Source organism: Capricornis sumatraensis, chromosome 12 (assembly GCF_032405125.1).
Source record: "Capricornis sumatraensis isolate serow.1 chromosome 12, serow.2, whole genome shotgun sequence".
Taxonomy (NCBI): domain Eukaryota; kingdom Metazoa; phylum Chordata; class Mammalia; order Artiodactyla; family Bovidae; genus Capricornis; species Capricornis sumatraensis.
In genome coordinates this window covers 44,331,584-44,345,828 of record NC_091080.1, presented here as the reverse complement: position 1 = coordinate 44,345,828, position 14,245 = coordinate 44,331,584, and the positions used below count along the sequence as shown (strand labels likewise).

The 14,245-nt window shown below is 48.9% G+C and overlaps 1 protein-coding gene across 1 annotated transcript in view; it reads right to left on the bottom strand.

The window, feature by feature from the left end:
- Positions 1-845: 845 nt before the first annotated feature.
- The window catches only part of SACS (sacsin molecular chaperone), a 29,117-nt gene continuing 15,717 nt past the window's right edge, over positions 846-14,245 (bottom strand). The window contains exon 5 of the mRNA XM_068984681.1: positions 846-12,403. Within this exon, the coding sequence (XP_068840782.1) occupies positions 846-12,403 (11,558 nt within the window). The remainder of the gene's footprint in view (positions 12,404-14,245) is intronic.

The following is a 14,245-nucleotide window of genomic DNA, read 5'->3' as shown; positions in this document are numbered from 1 at the left end:
CTGTCCAACCACACCATATAAATTAGGGCGTTTGTGGGAAACACATACAAACAAACATCAAGCAAATGCCCTCACAGGTGACGGGCGTGGCTTTGGCAAGCGGTTCTCAAAACAATATTCACATCCAGCGAGAACAGGGGCCACCACCGGGTCTCCCGTAATGCCATCTTCATGATCTGGGATGCCTGCAGGCCCAGGGAGGGGGACCTCCAGAAAGAGGATGTGAAGGGCACTCAGGGAACCCCAGTGGAGGCTGTCTGCAGAGTCTCAATCAAGTAGTATTCAGGATAAAATACTGTACCATGTTACACATGTGCTGAGTATCTAGTATGTAAAACTGCAACAGGCTCATAATCAGATCCAGCTGATAATGCACCCAAGAGGATCTGCTTAAAGAAACGATAAAGCTCCACAGATCTAATATCCTTAATTTGTTTCAACCAATGATATGTCCAGTGTTTCATTAGCTCCTTCAAAAATACTGCATACATCAAAAACATAAAACTAACTCCTCCCACCCTCCACCACCAACCAGAGACCCAGAGACTCTATCTAACAGACCGCTGAGCTTTGGTGTGTAAAGTGCAGTTCACAGAGGTGCTGGCCGGTCAGCCAGCCGCATCCAGCAATTTCAAGTTCACCACCAGCCTCGAAACACTATTCTCTCAGGTCAAGGTCCCCTGTGGACATCCACGTTAATAAGAAGGCCGAGATTCTACCTGATCAACTCCCATGTGCTTCACCATCCCTGAATGCTGGCGATGAGGCTTAAGGAAGGACAGTGAGTCATATTTGTGCTACGACATGTCCAGGACCTAGCTCCCCACTTCTCCCCCGGTGTTGCCTCACACTTTCTGTTGTATGAAGTTTTCAAGTTTTATGATGATACAGGCAGTACATTCCATCACCCTCATGGCAACCTCAGACGTGAACCTGTCATTGGGGATCTGCGGGAAGGGCAGCAAGTCAGGGTACCTGGTCTTCAAGCTGTCCACACCGTAGGCCTCCAGGGTGTGGACATCGTTGGTCAGGCCCTCCAGCTGCTGACTGTACTCCTCAATCTTCTGCGCCAGGGCCGTTGGCTTCACGTCCTTATCGGATTTGCCCCGCACGGCATAGTCGGCCGCGATGAGAGCCAGCTTGGCAGACAGGAAGCATTTGAAGCACACCCACTCGTTGGCGTTCTTGTGCAGGTCGTTCCTGGCAGCCGAGAAGTTGGCCCTGGCCTGGCGCAGCCACCTGCGCGCCTCCACCGGGTTGCCAACCGTCTTGAAAGTAGGGGGGACAAAGAACCTCTGGGAGTACGTCTGCCCAGCCGGCGGTGGGCCTTTCTCTTTATTTTGCTGCTGCCGCTCGGATTTGTGGCTGGTGGCCTCCTGGTTCCACGATGTGTAAAATCTCTGGAAGGAGAACTTTTCCGACTGGAACCGGGTGGCCGAGGTGGGAAACGTCCGCCTCGAGGCTCTGTCTGCATTTTGATCGAGAAAGGCCTGTTTCTCTAACCTGTTAATCTCATTCTGCAGATGCTTGAAAACCTCATTAGCCATGTCGTGGTCCTCTGGGTTTTTGTCAGGGTGCCATTTCAAGTACAACCGCCTGATAATCTTCTTCCTCTCCGACTCAGGAAGCTTCCAGGCTTGCTCCACCACAGACGTCACCTCCTTTAGAATTTCTGGGAGAGAAGTAGCCTTGAGCTTTTGGGGGGAATGATGCTTGGAAGATGGGGTCTTGAGGCCCTCTCTCCCAGGGAAGAGGGGTGGAACACTTCGAAGACCGGGGGCCAGGAACTCTGTGGGGCTGGTGGGGGTGGAGGGGGTGCTGTCTCTGCTCTGGGAGCTCTCCTCTGGCCGTGAGAACTTGTACAGATCCAGAGAGCTAACGATTTTGTATTCACTGTAGCCAATGTCAATCTGATAAATCTTTCCTAGGAAGCTTGAGTTGTCGGCGTCTTCTCTTTCAACCTCTTGTACGATGATGGCGTACGTGTACGTTGGCTGGTATGACCCATAGATGTCCCCGCCTTCAGCATCGACAAGGTAACCGACGTACTCTCCCGGGTAAAAGACATTCATGGGGTCCATGAGCAGGGTGTAATGAATCTCAGCAGGTATTGGTGTGCCAGGCATTGGTAGTTCAAGTTTTGATGGCTCTGAAGAGTCGTACTTCACACCTAGGCTGTCAAGCTTCTCGCTGATCCTGTAAATATCATTGCAGCCCAGCATAGCAATTAGGTAGGACGTGTCAGAGATCAGGTTGTCGGTCGCCGACTTCAGCGTCATGGCCAAGGCCAGCAGGAAGTTGATGTCCTTACTGTCTGAGTGCTGTATGTACAGCAGGATGACGGCATTCCCAAACCGCTTCAGGAAAGCGAAGGTCTCGCTCCTGCTCTGGGGGATGGGGTTGAAGCCCTTCACCCGTAGTGTGGTCTGAAGCTTCTCAAAGCAGGACACCTTCAGCCCTTCACGGAGGGCCTTGCAGAGGCGGATGGCCTTCTCCTCGTTGGCCAGGAAGGCGTTGTCATTCTCGTGCTTCATGATCCTGACAAGGCCCGCGATGAACTGCTCAGAGGACAGCAGGAGCTGCAGCCGGCCTTGGAGTGAGCACAGCGCCCCAAACTGGCACACCCTGGGGGTCTCCTCGTCCAGCTGCTCCTCCAGGATGCTGCTCAGCAGGCGTGGCCGCAGCTTCTGGGGAAAGAGCATGATGAGCTTGGTGTGGAAGCCGTGGTCCTTCCCCAAGTAACACTGGCTGAGGTCCACCAGCATCTGCACCCCGATGCTGCCCTGGATCCGGCTCTTGTAGTGCGGGGCATCGTCAAACACCAGGATGCTCGACCTGACCAGTCGGCCGTCCTGACTTGGCAGGTAGAGTGCGAGGTCCCGGATGTTCTCCAGGTCGCCCCGCACCTTGACAGAGTCATTCTGCAGACTCCTGAACAGGCCAGAAACAACCCTCTTGACAGTGCGCATCTCGTTCGGGTCCAGCTGCTTCCCTTCAGAGTTCTTGAAGATGCGGCTCAGCACCTCCACGTACTGCTTGGTGGAGATGACGTCCTCAGTACCCAAATGTTTGAACAGCTGGTGGAAGGTGCCCAGCTCTAAGGGCAGCTTGTACAGATACGGCTTGAAATCAGACTCGTACTCCAGGTTGATCACCACCTCCTCTGGCTTCAGGAGCTTCCAGCCGTCTTCCACCATCACAAAAGCAACACCCCGCAGCTGGAAACGGAACTCTCTCTTCTCGGCACTGAGGAACTCGTATATGCTCCTCAGGACCTTGGCTCTAGTCCTGACCATATCCTCGTCCAGTGTCGTGATGTTGCACACGTTCCTGCAGTTGTTGATGACCTTGTCCACAGGGGGGTCGAGGTTCACATTCAGCAGGCTCAGAACCTGCTCCAGCTGCTCCTGGGGGCCGAGGTCACTCCCTGCTTGCTCCCTGATGCTCAGGGGTGTGGCTTTCTCTGGGAGGATGGGGCAGGACGTCCACAGCAGCTGCAGCACATCACACTGCTTGAACTTTGGGTTCACCTGAGCACCACTGAACCTGATGAGGGGGAGTGTCCCATTCACCTCCTGATATTGAGGGTGAAATCGGATGAACTCTGCAGGGGCCCGCTCTGGACACAAGAAGGGGATCAGAGACAGTTCTTTCAGGAAGTCCCCCACAAACAGATCTGTTCGTTCCTGGAATATGTGATGGAGAAGGATGTCGACCGTGTTCTGCAGTGTTTCCTTAGACCAGTTTTCCGTATTAGCTCGCACACTGATCTCCTTAGCAAACTGCAACAATTGCTGCTGAGAGAGGATGTGTTTCAGTCCAATGTTTCTTAAGAATTCTACCCAGGAGGTCATAAATGCAACTTGATTTTTGGGTTTTATAAGTTGTTCCAGTTTTTTAAAGAAGTCTTTTGGGATGAACAATTTTTCAGGAAGCATAACTTCAAAAACTCTTACAGTTCTGTCATAGAAATGCTTTGCTTGCTTTAGTCGGTTGTTAGCATCGTGGATTATCAATAAACCTTCCAGCTTTTCAAAAAGTTGTTCCTTAATCTCAGACAGCTCCTCAACATTCGACAGTCTATTCTTGAGATAAATCAAATGCTCTAGTTTTGCATCATAAGAGAGATTTTCAATTTTTGGTAAGAGGTGTTTCAAATATACCTCAAGATCATCCACGGGTACACAACCCAGCAGCTCATACAGTTCTTTCAAGTGTATTTTTTCTTCAAGAAATGCAGAGGATGATGATTGCGTCCATTTTTCCACTTCGGCAGAGGGAATACTTTTTGTAAGCACATAGCATGTTCCAAACTTCACAATGCTCATGTAGCGACCACTGATGGATTTGTAGCATGGAAGGGACTTTAAAATTTTTATGTCATCTTGGGACATCAAGTGATTCAAATTGCAGTTGAAATACATCAAAAGTGCTTCAAAGTCATTTTCCACTAATTTTTCAGTTCTAAACGTTGAGGTTTGGACCATGTAATGCACAGCCTTCAAAATGCTTGTGGGGCTCTCTATGTTGGCCGTGTGAGAGGACAACAAAGGGACAAATGCACTGTCTTTGGAGCAGATTTTGTTCAAAGCCAGCTGAATGCAGCCAGCTTTCATGAGGGCATGAAAAACCTTATCAGTCTGGGCATTTGGGAAGACAGCGATGTGCATGAGGCTCAGCGGGAGCAGGACGTCCCCCTCAGGGACCACGAGCTGGTTGGCCGACACAGTGAACTTTGTTCCCGGGAGCAGGGCCCAGTCTCTCAGGGTGTCCACGACGGCGTCGAAGGCTGGCTTTGTCTCCTCTTGGTCCTCCTTCACGTTCATGGACTCGCTGATGAAATGCCAGGCATTCTTCAGCCAAGACTCACTGGCAAAGCTGTCTTTCCACTTGGTGCAGCTCTTGGTCTTGTACTCGCGGGGCAGCACAGAGGGCAGCAGGTCAGCAAAGCTGGAAATGTCAAACACTTTCGCAACTTTGCAGTTCAGTAAAATACTGCTGTACTTCAAGTACAGCGTGTTCATGAACAGGTCTTTGCGGGATGGGATCAGTTCGTGGTATGTTGTTAGAAACTTGGGACGTTTTGCATCAAAAGTTTGCAAAACGCTGTCCAGGGTAATGAGAAGGGGCAGGCCCTCCACTTCAAACTCACTTTCTTCTGCGTCCTTAAAACAATAATCGACTAAAAGTTTTAAACTGTGGAAAAGCTTCAGGTTGGTCTGCTGGAGACGACAGGGCAGCTTCCCAATATGGCAGTTGGTGTCAGGGGAGGAAAAGGTCATTAAGAAAGCCCGGACATCGGCAGGGGTGACATAGCTCACGGGGATGTTGGCGTCCACAAGGCAGTGGTACAGGTTAGCAGTCTCGTCACAGTTATAAACCAGGTTGAAGCCGATCTCCAGGAGCAGGTGCTTCAGCCTGTAGACATTCTCTGCGACCGTTTTGCGTGTGGTGATGTTATAATCTGCGTTTTTAAGGTGCTGTAGCTCATCCTGCAGTAGATTGTCAAAGAATGGCCTGGTTTTATTTGAGGTGGACATGTTGACCCAGGTGATGATAACGGCGGAGTGCAGGTCGGAGCCGTCGATGCTGGGAGCGCGCACCACTGGAAGGAGGCGCTTCATGTCATCATGGATGCAGCTGTACAGCGCCTTCACCAGACAGTACAGGTCTGGCTGGAGGTCCAGCCTGTTGACGGGGAAGAACGACAGGAACTTCTTCAGCGTGTCCTTGACAACATGGATGGGTGTGCTCTGCAGGACTGAAAGCGTTGGGTCAGAGCCGGGGAAGTAGCGCTTCTTTAGCTGGGCCAGCAGCTCCACATACGCGGGTGCAATGAGCGCCGTCATCAGGCTGCTATTCCAGTCACTGCGCACGCCAACCCCGTTGTCGTCTCGCCACAGGTTCCTGCGGGCCGAGTCCAGTGCAAAGTGGCCGTTCACGTGGAATGGGAGCCCCGTCTCTAAAGAGAGCGGCAGAAAGCAGAAGACCCTGTGGGGCTTCTTGTAGTTGTGGGTGATACAGGCGGCCACGCCCCCACGAGGGAAAAGCGTGATGTCCTGGTTCTTGTGCGCTGACACAACGCTCTTGGACACCTTGTCCATGCTGGAGAAGCCAGACCTGTTACAGATGAGCCATGTGGTGAGGCTCCCCTCAGAGTCCTCGGTGTCCATGGTGTAGGTGACCTGCTGCACTGGGATGTCTGGGAGCTGCCTCTTCTTTGTGACGCTGTCGATGACAGACGCGTGAAACTGCTTCCTCTTCAGCCGGTCCCCATCAGTGATATTGCCCTTCACAGAATACAGCACGTTCAGGGCACCCGTGGCTTTGTCTATTTCACAAATAGAGATTTTTTCCATGTGGTTAAGAAACATTAACAGCTCTGCTCCATCTGACCGCAGCTTGTCCAGGAGGTTCTGGACCATCCTGTCCGATGATGGAACTGATGAGATCTCCGAAACCTTTGCCATCTCTGCATTACGGAGAGGGAACCGGAACATCGTGCAGTTGTCCAGCTTGAAGTGGGTTCCCAGGTAAAGATCCAGAACGTCTGAGAACTGAGTTCTGAAATCCGCATCCAGGTCTCTGAACATGCGTCCAGGACTGACGGACGTGGCTCCCGGTGCATACCTGGCGTGAGGGTCGAAAATGCACAGGATGTCGTTGCCGGAGATGAAGGAGGGGCAGTCTGTGATGTGATACACGGAGTTGAACCCCACCCCATACTGCCCGGTCTTACAAGGGTTCCCTTCCTTGGTGCCTCTGCCCAGGTTCTGGATCCCTCTGACGTCATCCTCCGTGAAAGGCTGGTTGTTGTACACACACAGCGCTGGCCCCTGCAAGGGCGCCCACTTATCATCAAATATCCTGTCCACTGGGTGCTGCCTGGGGTCAAACACGAAGCAGATCTCCGTGGCCTTCGCGTCATCAGCGTTCTGAAGCAGCTCTTTCAGCATCTCCTTTTCTGACGGATAGGCATTGAGGATGCTCTTAATTCTGCTGGTCAGTTTTTCTTTCTGCCCAAACTCCGAGCCCAGTGTCGTGAAGCACACATTGGATGCATACCGTTCCAGGGCTTTGTGCCGCTTTGGCACTGCACCCAGTTTCACGGCTACTTCCCTAGGTATGTCTGCATGACAGTACTTGACAGTGCTATCCTTCACTTTTATCCAGGGACAGTCATTATAGCACAGAGACTTCGCAGGGAGAAGCTTAAGGTTAGTATCCGGCAATAATATATGGCCATAATTTTTCTCACAAAATTCTTGTTTCTTTTCTCTAATGAGACTCCATATCCCCTCACTGATTATTCGCCGGCAGAGCTGAAAATTCTCTTCTGTTACTTGTTTGGTTTCTTTTTCTTGAGCAATGGATTCCAAAACGAGGGCAAAATCTTCCACAGTGAAAGACTGCCTCACACCCACACTTTCAAAAAGTTCACGGAAATTATTTTTATATTTATTAGGCAACTGATAAAGGTATGGGGCTGCTTCAAAATTTAAATGAAAAGCCACCTTTTCTGAGTTGACATACACATTTTCAACGAGAATGAAGCTAAAGGTTTTCAGCTTTTCAGTGACTGCCGTCTTGGTGCTGTCGCTCTGCATCATCGCCTCGTGGAGGTATTTGTAGCAAGCATTGGTGATGTTCTCCTGGTATAACGTGATCCCATCATCAACTGACTTTGCAACTTCTCTCAGCTGGTTTACAACCAGCTCAACTGTGGGCTTCCGGAGCAAACCCAGAAACTCCTTCACTGCTAAGGGCACAGACCCACAGCCTCTGAAGGAATGAGAATTTTCATTTAGAATTGGTTGCAAAAGACAGACTATATCCTGGTGCTCAGCTATATAGAGGTCAGTTGCTGCAAACATGGTTTCAGGCTTAAAGCTGTTGCCTTTCCAATCCAAAGAGAAACCTGCCGGCTTTGTCAGAAATGGGAGGAAGGGGATTGTTTGATACATTGCAGCAAAATCCTTTGCTCTTGGATCCCTTATCTTCAGTTTTTCATCAATAAGACTTAACAGGATGCTACTTCGTAGACAAGCAGCACCGTGATCACTTTTATTAATTTCATCTACTGACTCTGCACGCTCCAGCATGTCATCCCACAAAATGTCATCCTTCGCCATACCTAGCTGGACTAGTTTGATCAGAATAATAGGGTTTAGATAGTCCTGAGTGGAACCGTAAGGAAATCTTCCGTCTTTAGTATCAAATAACTTAGCGACGCGTCCTTCAGGGTGGATTAATCTTGACGGTAAAACCAGAGGATGCCCCTCCAGAGAGCAGGGGATACATGGGGTAACACGGAGGATCCCTGAGAACTCATCAACTTTCTCATTTAGGACAAAATTCATTAAAGGATCTCTGAGTTCTGCTTCAATTTCCTGAATATTTGGGAAAAACACTTCTGAAAAAAACTGTCTCTCTGAAAATGTATTTTCCAGCAGTATCTGTTTGCACCCAGCTTCTTCAAATCCTAGCTTTACCGAAGAAGGAAGTTCAACAGCACAAAGGTTTTTCGACCCTGTCTTCTTGAGGTATTTCAAAAATATCTTGAAGGCAGCTGGACCAACATCTCTTCTTTTAAGTATGGAGTCATCCAGAAATCTCACGTTCTTCATGGAGACCCACGTGGACCCGTCAGAGAAGACCCTCGTCAAGTCCTTCCCTTTGCCATGGGCGATGTCTTCATAAAACCCTTGGCAGATGACAGAAAAGTCATCGTGCACTAGGTCGGGGTCAGGCCACACAGTGTGGTAAGTGTAGTCCATCAGCTCTCCGCTGGCGGCTAGCTCACGCAGCACACTGAGAGCCTCCAAGTACGCTTTCACTACCACGTGCCTCATGAAGGTGGTGTTCCAGCGCCCCTTCGTGTCTGTCTTCCAGATCTCTTTCCTGTTTGAAGTAACAGCAAAGCACCCGTTGATGTGAACTGGCAATCCCGTCTTTATCCGCAGGGGTAAATAGCAGAACACTTCTCCAGCCTGTGGCCGCACAGCCCACTTCTGGTCCTGGACTTCAGCAAGGAGAACCGCCACAGCTCCACATGGGACCAGGCCCAACCTTCTCCCGCTCTCACTCAGGGAGAACTTGAGTGCCTCCCCTGTGTCCATGCAGGTACAGATCAGCCACGTGGTACAATCCACGGTTTTCTGGGGCAACTCATCTGACGGTTTTTTGGATTGGCCTGCCTTCGCCATTTCAAAGAGAGCAGCTGGGTCATCTTCTGGACCTCTGAAAAGTGGTGACTGTAAGTCTGCAATCCTTCGGAACACGTGGTGAAATTCCTCCACTGTGATCTGCAGGATACAAGACGACTTGGGGGCCTCAGCGGGAAGCTTTTTGTTACTGGTGCCACAAGTTTTCATGAGCTTAGCGGCTTCTTTTAGAACACTGATGACAGGTGTGGTCAGCGCTTTGGAGGAGCATGGTTTTTTTTTTATGATTATTGTGTCCTGTGCTAAGCTGGGATTGGTTTCCTCAATCTTCAGGTATTTCAAGTACATGGAGGTTACATTCTGAGTGAAAATGATGAGCCTGTGTCCACAGAGACTAAACTCATCCACCAGAGAGTAGATGTCAGCTGTGTTGTAGCAGGTGCTGCTGACCTCGCTCACTTTGGCTTCCTGCTGGGTTCTGAAGGACAGTCGGAACAGAGTCCCACTATAACTGTAGGGTGCCTCCACCGTCAGGGGCAACTGACAGTCAAACACGTTCATGAATGGCTTGAACTGATTAGGAAACTTCCTGAGTCTCTTCTGCTGCTTGCTCCAGTTAATTTTGATCCCAGGGTTAGACCTGTCCTTAATGTGCTTGCTAATGTGGTTGATGTTCGGGTCAAACATTATCATGAACTCTCGGCTCATAATGACAGGGATGTCCGTGATGTGGTACACAGAGTTGAACCCAAGACCAAATTTCCCAACCTTGTCAACTTCGGCCCTCTTCAGAGATTCCCCAAGCCTGGTTATGTTCACAAAGTCTGAATCTGAGAACTGGGAGTTGTTGAACGACCACAGAGCCGGCCCATGGCACGCCGCCATCCCCGGGTCCAGGAGATTCTCTCGGATGTCCATGTTTCTTCTCATGTCAATCATGAAGCTGCATTCTGTTGCATTTGCATCATCAGCATTTTGAAGAAGCTCTTTAAAAATATCTGACACCGAAGGGTACTCTTCCAGAATGTTTTTGATCCTTACTGTCAGCGGTTCTCGTTGTCCTGACTGCTCAAAGCCCATGTTCTCAGGGTTGATTAGTCTTGTACTGAGGCATGGGACTTTCAGCCACTCAGCAGTTTTCATGGGTATGTCCTCATGTACCAAAATGATCGGCTCCACAGAATCTTCCAGTAAGTCATTCAGGTCATCAACTTTGATGTCACAGTAGCAGCATTCATGAATTGGCTTCATGATGAGCTTGGAAGGGTTCTTGCTATGATGTATAGGAACTGGTGTGTTGGGGCTTGCTGGAATCTGATTGCTGTAAAGCCACCTGATAATGTTCAACATAAGATGAAGATTCTGTTTGCTTTCCTGGTCACTGAGGTCTTGGTCACTTTTGAGATACACCTTCTGAATGACCATGGAAATATGATCTGCTGTCAACTCCTCTATTGAGCCACAGGCCTTAAACAGCTGGTGGAACTTTGCCATGGTTTTAGGCACACTATGCAAATAAGGCTGAAGGTCAAGATCATGGAATGGTTTTATCACAGCTTGGGTGAGAGGACAGAACTTTTTGCCAGTCCAAACCCATGGAAATTTTAAGGCTCTGAAAGCATCTTTCCCTTCATTTAAATGATCATGCATGAATCCATAAATTTCAAGCAAAATATGTTGGAATTGGTAGTAGTCTTCATCGCTAAAGGTCTTTGATGTATACCAATCCACAACGATCTTAAAGTGCTTTAAGACGGCGTTGATACCAGGTTTTGTGAGGATGCCTAAAGCTTTCTCCAAGTTTACATGGACGCTTTCCACGAGGGGAAGTGAAGAGCCAACCAGGATGGCATGGGCTGCATCGCACATGTCAGGGGGCACACAGAGCTCACAGAGGTCGCCCTTCCAGACTAAGGAGCCTGGGTAGTTTGGGGGCCTTTCCTTGCAAGCTGGAACCCATTTTATCTTCTTTAGGGTCGCCTTCCCTTCACATGAGTGCAGCAAGGCAGGGTTCTTATTTAAAACCAGTAAGAGTGTCCTGGCTTTCTTTAGGAGAGTGTCCTGATTTGGACAAGAACTGGCCTGTAAGGCTTCAATTTTTTTAGCCACTTGCACAACATCTTTCTCTTTGAGACTGGCTTCATTTTTCAGGCCAATCTGTCTTAAAGAGTGAAGGATGTCTGGGGAGGTAAAGGCCAAGGGCGGGAAACAAGCTTCCTCTTCGTCATAGAAGAGGTCCTTCAACACCTCTACGTCAGGGTCAAAGAGTTCACTGGCCATCACCAGCCGCCCTGGTGGGAGCTGAATAAACTTTAGTGGCGTTAACCAATCAAGCACATTTGGGTTCTCACTTTTGAGAGAGGACAGGTTCTCAAGGACCCATAGCACAAGGTGTGTCACCTCTTCTTGAGAGTAAAATGTACTTTCTATGTCTTTTAAGATGAGCTTCAAGCAGCTGGTGGTCCTGACCTTCTCCACCTTCAGCAGGTTCGCCAGGCGGATGGTGGCCTCGTCGCTGCTGTCGACCACCGAGACGGAGAGCCGCAGGCCTGCCGGGAGTGTGGCCGCGGGGTGCAGGACCCTGCAGCCCTTCAGCTTGGTGTAGGAAGACAGCCCCTGGCTGGATGAATGGTTGATGCGCTTGAATATTGTCAGCTCCTGAATTATTCTCTTCTCCTTCTCACTGCTCTCAGTCAAGTTGGCCAAGAACTTACGCAGGGCATCTTTGTGCGTTGGAAGAAGCGATGCAACCTGGTTACACAGCTTCTGCAGAGGCATCTTCTCCATGATGTGCAGCACAGCACTTGGCGAGGGCAGGTGGATATATTTTTTAATAAGTGGGTGCTGTATGCAGGCATCTAATTTTTTAAGGACAATCCCTCCAAGCTTCTGTACCACGTCTGCTAAAAATTCTGGAAGCTGTGCTTCAGACTCATCATCTAAAATGACTAATGAAGGAGCCCTGAGTCTGATGAGCTCCACACACATCTGCCCTTCTTCTAGTGGGGTCCTGGGGATGAGCGGCATCTCATCAAATAAAGTCAGATCCTCTGAAAAATGTACATAGAGATGCTTCCACACCATCCTAAGCCATGACACAGATGGGTGCTTTCTGTCTTCATCGCATGGGTACCACTGGACAATCAACTCTCTGCCAGGCCAGAATGTGTTCATTACTTCTTTGATAAGACGTGCAAAGCGTTCTGGATTCAGGAGCTGAAGCTGAGTGCAGGGTCTTCCTACAAGTCACATAAAGAGATGCTATGAGTACATACAAGTCTACTGTCACTTATTTAATTTGCATATTCTTGCATATTAGATAGGCCTAGAAAGTCACTTTGAGAGTTTTAAGCACACTGTAAAAACACAACAATTTGGCATAATTGTGCTGACAGAGCCTAGAGAAGTAATATTTTTCTCTGGAAAGTGCTTACTTTATTTTTTTATAAATGTTATTTATTTATTTTATTTGCCTGCATCAGGTTTTGGCTGTGACACGCAGGATCTTCAGTCTTCATTGAAGCACGTGGGACCTTTAGTTGTAGCAAGTGCGATCTAGTTCCCCGGCCAGAGATTGAGCCAGGCCTCCTGCATCAGGAGCACAGAGTCTCAGCCACTGGACCAGCAGGGAAGCCCTGGAAGTGCTTATTTCAAATAAATATATAGAATGCATTTACATGCGTTTAAAAAATTACCCTATAGTATCATACAAATGGAATCAACATGGAAAATAATTTTTAGTGGTGATTTGACCACAAATAAGAGCATCAAAGAAAATGTGAATAAAGCTTAAAGAAGCCTCATTTTATTTAAGGATAATTTATAAGCAGGCCCTGTAAGAATTTTTCTTTGTGGTGCTCCCAGGAGCCGAGCAGCTGAAAGGATAAAGCGAGGCTCCAGGTGAGGGTATGGGGACTGATGTCCCTGTCCTAGCTGACCCAGGCTGCAGGAGCTGAGGCAGCCAGGAGCCTGGAGCTTCCTGTCCACCACGACTGGACATTTGAGGAGAGGGGGCTAGCGCGGCCTCTCTGGAACTTGAGGGCTCCCTGGAGAGAGGAAGGGGCTGAGGTTACAGCTCTGAGATGCTCTGTGCGTGTCCAGGCAGGGAGCACGGCCACAACCCTCCAAGGAAGAGTTCACTTGTGCTTATCACCCAGGAAAGGGCACTCTTCTGGACTCTGGCCTTGGCAGCAGTGCTTTAGGGATAAGCAATGGGACACCGGGGCCAGCTGTGATGGCATGCTTTCCCTACCAGGTAGCAGCACTCTGGGACTGTTGATAAACCAAGAGGCTAGTAAGGTTTTCTCTGGGGAAAAAACATGTTTGCTGATTTTCAGCCACTGGTCTAGAAAATAACATTTTATTTCTAAGCACATTTTGTGTTTCCGTGCATTTGTCTACAATACCAGGAATAATAAAATTTTAAAATAACATAATATACCTGTGGGTATGTATTTGCCTATACAGGGAAATAAAAAGCATCGCAAATTCAATATTATGCAAACTAACATTCCATTTTTTCCCTAGCATACGTATAATATCTAGACTCTGGAAAGACTAATTTTGGAAAAAAATTAAAAGGGGAACACCTCAAGCCCCTTGAAATTTTGTCCATCATTATCTGTTAACCAGGGAACGACACTCTTATTTCACAGACTCACACACCAGGGAGATGGCCTTAACTTCTACCAAGAAGATTCTCTCTCATGTTACAATAAGACATTTAAAATTACTGCCACAGAAGTTTAAGCAAGGACACACTTCTGCAGCTATTAAAGACACCAGTACCCACGTCCTGATTATTGTCAGTTTCTACACTATGTGGTGTTGGAGAAGACTCTTGAGAGTCCCCTGGACTGCAAGGAGATCCAACCAGTCCATTCTGAAGGAGATCAGCCCTGAGATTTCTTTGGAAGAAATGATGCTAAAGCTGAAACTCCAGTACTTTGGCCACCTCATGCGAAGAGTTGACTCATTGGAAAAGACTCTGATGCTGGGAGGGATTGGGGGCAGGAGGAGAAGGGGACGACCGAGGATGAGATGGCTGGATGGCATCACTGACTCGATGGACGTGAGTCTGG